Here is a 6000-nt window from a genome sequence, read left to right as displayed (position 1 = left end):
CGCTCAGAAAGGGGCGGCGGCGATACAGTAAGTGAGTGTGGGCGGGGGAGATCACACGTCCCCCCCCCCGTTCCTCCAGCACAGATTCTTTCATCCTCGGCGGCCGTGCAGGAGCCGAGGATGAATCGCATGAAATCCTGTGCGTGTCACCCCAAATGGCTACGCGTGTCAGCACTGACACGCGTGTCATAGGTTCGCCATCACTGTATTAGGATAACATCAAGAACTATTAGACAAAACTGACTAAGTTGCCTCTTTATATAATATTAACATTTGCTCACAAAATAGACACATGAGTTTAAAAGAAAAAGTGTGAGGATTGATGTAAATAATTCTGGCTATGACTAATGAAATTCACACCAAGATAAACTAGAGCCGTGATGGTGAACCTATGGCACGTGTGCCCAAAGTGGCACGCAAAGCCATGTCACCCGGCACGCTCAGCCTTGCCTGTTTGTCTTCTGAGGTTCTGGTGCGCATGTGCGCGCAATGATTAGCTGTCCTTCAAGCATGCAGCAGTGTCAAAAACCAGTATGCGCATGCATGCCGGCCAGCTGATTGTCGGGTGCACATGTGTGGCAGTGCTGAAAACAAGTGAGCGCAGTCACGCACTTGCGCTAGAACCCGGAAGCTTCCGGAGTGCTGCCCTGACAAGCGTGCGTACATGCACAATGTTTCATGCAAGCTTTTCGGCACTTGGTGCCAAAAAGGTTCGCATCACTGAACTAGAGTCTCGACCAAAAATAATTATTCTTATTCTTAGATAAGATTAAGTTGCAAGTCAACCCTGACAAGGCTAGGAGACTTTCCATCTTTGGTCCTGGATGGATAATGCTGCCCTGTTCAGAACTGGAAAGTATTCTTTCCAAAGACCTGCTGAGTACAAGATCCACTCTTGCGAATGATCACACAACTTCTGTTTGAAGAGAATTCACCACTTTAGATGAGGCTTGACAGCTCAGGAAGTTCCTCATAATTCTAGCCTGATCTTGCTTCCTTGTAGTTTTAATTCATGGGTTCTGGCTGCCCTTTGGGAAAATTAAGAATAATTCCTTCTTCTGTGCAACAACAATTCAGATATTTCAAGACTACTATCATTTCTCTTCTTTAGTCTTTTTGTTCTGTAAACTAAACGAACACAAAACCTAACCACTCCTCATAAGCCTTTGCACTTAGCCCTCCTCTGAGTGCGATCCAATTTGGGACTGTGCTGTTTGAATGCTTCCAATGGAGTTTCACCAGGGCAGAGCAGTGTAGAATAATTACTTTCTGTAATTGGGACTCCGTGTTCTTGTTAATTATCCCAAAATAGTATTTGTCTTTTTAGTAGCAACTTCAAACTGCTGGGTCATGTTTGTCTACTGCTGCTAAACTCACATGTTACTACGAAGATCAAGACACCAAAATGTTCATTACACACTATCAGTGTACCCACCATAATGTCTGCTTCTCTTGTCGCATATCGAAGGTTGGGATCCAACCAGTACATCACTGACTTCACTTGTTCAAAGTTAAGGAAGAGCAGGAATACCAGAAACAGAAAATAAAGTACACTCAAACCTAAAAGACAATAATACTTTTGGTGAATGGCTATTTAATGTACCACATGCAGAAGTACTAGGCAAGCATACACAAGCAAAGTCCATCAAAGAAAAAAAAAGATAAATATATTTTATTGTCTTAAGGCTTCCAAATTAAACTTCTGTGTTTTTATACCAGCTCTCAAGGTCACAGATTTTCTTTTCAATCTATGCGCAATGTGAAAAGAAAATAAGAAAGAAAATGGAGCTTAGCAAAACAAACAGAAGCATGAGTACTAAGAGAAGAAAAAGAAAGAGGGAAAGAAATAGGCGGTACAAGGGAAGAAAGAAAAAGGCATTGACTTCTGACTCTTTTTGGCACAGTATAAGATAACATTAACACTTTTACTTTTTAGTTTTACATATTAGTAAATAATTAGCCATTTCTATAACAACAGATCTATCTAATCGGCAAAATCAAAGTCAAAGTTTCATATATATATTTATCACAAGCATAACATCCAGAAGTGATATCCAAATAAAAAAACATATATATATTCTTCTCTTTGAATAGAACAATCAATTTAACCATTACTCCTATTTTTTATTTGTATCTGTATTTTATACATTGATAAAGCAATAAAAGTTACATAAGGAAAAGAAGTATGAGTACTACTCTGATTATTTGTATAGCTCACTCATAGTCCTCAATCACATGGCAATCCTGCTAGGTTGCTACCCAACTATTCACCAAGGAGAAACTAGACAAGGTGAGAAGGATCAGATACAAATAGAAAGGCAAACATTTGGAAAGAAAGAACTCAAGAGCTATTAATCCAGCTGTAGCGGTTTCATTTGCCGGAAGATTATGTTCTTTCAAAAGGAACTTGACACTCAGCAGGTCAAGTCCTATTTTCCAATGTCCATTGCAAAATTCTCACTGAAGTGGCAATAAATAAAAGCCTTCCTCTGCCAACACTAATCTGGTAGCGTGTCCATTCTCTTATTATTTCCTGTCCAATGTTACTTTTTAAGAAATCCAACATGCTCACACATAGTGATGCTTAAAGGTTTGTGACTCCTTCTGAATTTGAATTTAACAAAATTGAAAGACCTAATAGCCAATAATGTTTAAGAAGGATCTTAATTTAAAAAGACCAATTATAATAAAGTAACATCAATGTATACATTAATCTCCATTGTTCTCAATCCTTGCTACTCTTGGAGCTGAGTTTGTATTTTAAAGATTGGGTCTATTGTGAACCGCTTTTAAACATTTTTTACATTTAGACTTTAAGAAATTATGTTATGTTATAATCAGTGATTATATTGCATGCCATTCAGTGACTGTTTAGAACAACTGAGTACAAATAAATTATTATTGTAATCTATAAAAAATATTCAATGGACATTCTGTATGGTAAGTACCATCACAGTTTGACCCTGCAAGTTGAATTATGTGATGAATTATTCTAAAGCTTATTCCAAAAATTCTAATTGGTTTTATTTATTTATTAAACAAATTTATATAGCCACCCAACTCACACATTGGTGATTTCTTTTCTTAAGAACCTTAAGATTTTAAAAAAGAAAAACTTTCTCACAATATCTGAATATTATAACATACTGTATCTCTGCAGTAACATGGAGAGCATAAAATATATTCTACTACAAAATGGATTGTTGAAAGAAGATACCCAGAGATCTGTAACAATTGAAAATGACTTACCAAATACCATGCGCCATATTGCAGGGTGTGGACGGGTGAAAGGGCCTATAAAAAGAAAAGTGTGATTACTGAAAATGATCTGACAGTTAAGCATTGAAATAATATATCTGAACATGAAGGCTTATCCTCACAGCTTGATTGCCTTGGTGCAAAGATACCTTACTATCCATTTGGTGGAGATGTATGCTCATGACATCACTTCAATCTCATTTTTAGCCCATTGCTGAGTTACTCTAAGGTTTTTGATCATTTTTATATAGCTGCCCATCTCACCAAAGATGACTCTTGATGATAGCAATAGCAGTAGACTTATATACTGCTTCATAGGGCTTTCAGCCCTCTCTAAGCGGTTTACAGAGAGTCAGCATATTGCCCCCAACAATCCGGGTCCTCATTTTACCCACCTCGGAAGGATGGAAGGCTGAGTCAACCCTGAGCCGGTGAGATTTGAACCGCTGAACTGCTGATCTAGCAGTAGCCTGCAGTGCTGCATTTAACCACTGCGCCACCTCGGCTCATACACAATACATAACACAGAAAATATTAAAAATAACAGTTATAAATATAAAAATCATAGTAATAAGGATCCTAAGAACAAACCATAAGAGGAGAATAAGAAATGCCCCCCACCTCAACAATGGAGATACCCAGACAAATCTCTAGTTGTCTCCAAGATTCCATGGCAACAATCTAAGACGCCTAGGAGAGGAATCTACAGATGATAAGAGCCATGGACAATATATCTATTCACCTACATCTGGCCAAACAATTGCTATGGGATCACTGCTTTCCTATCTTACTCAATTTCTGGTCACTGTATTCCTATTACCATTTCGTCTTGGTTGCACAGAAGTTGGACAGTAAAATCCCACCATATTTAGTGTTTTCAATCAGCTGCCATTTCTCCCCCCTCCCTATTTTTTCTTTTGATAAAGCAGCAGGAGCAAATATATCAAGCATAGGAGAGGGGAAATAGCAGCCAAGATAACCAGGAACAGTTTTATAGGGAGAAACCCTCAAATCTGAAGTTAGGAAGCTCAGGGCTCCAAATCTTTCTGGATTTCCAAACATCTAGACAAATACACAGATGGTTTCAATTATGGGATGAGAAATTGGTATATCTGCCTTATTCCTTAATGTGGTACATTTCCCTTAAAGACGTTTCTATTGACTCTTAGCAGAAACCCATGCTGATTTTGAATGACTTAATATTTGACCTTGGTCTTCATCTCTGAGAACTCTTTATCACTCAAACTTTCATGTCTTCCAGAAGACTGGGAATTTGATATTCCAACAGGAAGTAAGTAAACAAATGGGTAGTTTCTCAGCATCAGCTCACTGTATTTCATAGATAGAAATTTTTTTGGGGGGAGGGGGGATTCTGCATCCAGTTAACACTGGGAATACTTACCACCAATTGCTTTCAGTGTCATGCACTAAAACTTTATGGATAATAATAGTGCCCAGCCTATTCCTAAGAATTAATAAAGACAGTGGCAGCAACACAATTTACTGTGATACTCCTTCCTCATGACTCAAGGATGGGACGAAATTATTATTAAAGCATATTAAAGCAGCTGGACAAGCCCTTAGTTTGAAATTAGGGAAAACCTTAATAGCTTATAAGATTCTTACTAGAGTCATTAAAAACATTCCAAGATTGCTAAGCATGTTCTTTGAACTTGTCAAAGGCCTCTCAGACTTATTATGGTCACTAAATCCAAGACTTTTGGAGCTTCAGAATTATTATTAACAACTTAGATCTCATTCTCTTCCACAAATGAGGTAATTATCTGCAAAGAAGTGAATATTCATTGGAGAAGACTGAAATGCAGAAAAGATAATTATAGTAACACACTTAGGCTAAACCATTAAAAAAAACCTTACTAATGAAAATTCCATAACTATACTGAAGTCCATATGCATTGGTTGAGGTAAGACATAAAGTAAAAAAATTCTACATATATATGTGAGCACCTAAATATATATCTACTATATATCTCTGTATGTTTCATACGAAATGACCATTGGCTTACCTGAAGGGTCGTTCTCGATGTACTGCAGGAGTGTCCAAGCAAGGGTTAAATTCTGTCCCACTGCCCAAGGATTGGATTGAAAATCTTTGGCCATACCCTCTGGCTCCTTCCATACTCAGTTTTTTCATTGAAGGCATGGTCCATCTGAGACGGATGTCCGTCAGGCAAAGCATCCTCACACAGAAAAGCAGGACATCCTGGAAATAATACCCCAGGGTGGGGTTGGACACTCCTGCAGTGCACCGAGAACGACCCTTCAGGTAAGCCAATGGCCATTCTCTGGTGCACTGCTTGGAGTGTCCAAGCAAGGAACCTAACAAACAAAATGTCACTAGGGCGGGTGCCTCCAATGAGGTCCACAATCCACATCAAGATTCGGCAGAAACCACACTCAGCAAGACACGTCTTCCGAAGGCAGCATTAGCAGAGGCGTATTTGTCCAGTTTGTAGTGCCTAACAAATAAGGATGGCGTTGTCCAGGTCGCAGCTTTGCAGATCTCCTCAATCGAGGCCTCGGTAGCCAGGCCGTGTTAGTCGCTGCGCTTCGGGTCGAGTGCGCTGTCAGTCTGGGAGGTGTAGACCTACCCTGGTGTTCATAGGCGAGGGAAATACAAGCCTTGAGCCAGCGACTGATGATGGAAGATGAAACCTTCCGGCCCATGGCAGCCGGTTGAAATGATACAAATAAGGCCTCCGAGCGTCGGAAAGAGGATGT

General features: G+C 39.4%; 1 protein-coding gene across 1 annotated transcript in view; it reads right to left on the bottom strand.

Annotated features, from left to right (window-relative positions):
• Window positions 1–6000, bottom strand: part of PTDSS1 (phosphatidylserine synthase 1) — a 42028-nt gene that overhangs the window by 26362 nt on the left and 9666 nt on the right. Inside the window, exons 3-4 of the mRNA XM_032222657.1 lie at window positions 3250–3294; window positions 1436–1560 (exon numbers count right to left, since the gene is read on the bottom strand). Of these exons, the coding sequence (XP_032078548.1) occupies window positions 1436–1560; window positions 3250–3294 (170 nt within the window). The remainder of the gene's footprint in view (window positions 1–1435; window positions 1561–3249; window positions 3295–6000) is intronic.

Source organism: Thamnophis elegans, chromosome 8 (genome assembly GCF_009769535.1).
Source record: "Thamnophis elegans isolate rThaEle1 chromosome 8, rThaEle1.pri, whole genome shotgun sequence".
In the NCBI taxonomy this organism is placed as follows: domain Eukaryota; kingdom Metazoa; phylum Chordata; class Lepidosauria; order Squamata; family Colubridae; genus Thamnophis; species Thamnophis elegans.
The sequence above is the reverse complement of the archived record's forward strand: the minus strand, read 5'-3'. Positions and strand labels throughout refer to the sequence as shown.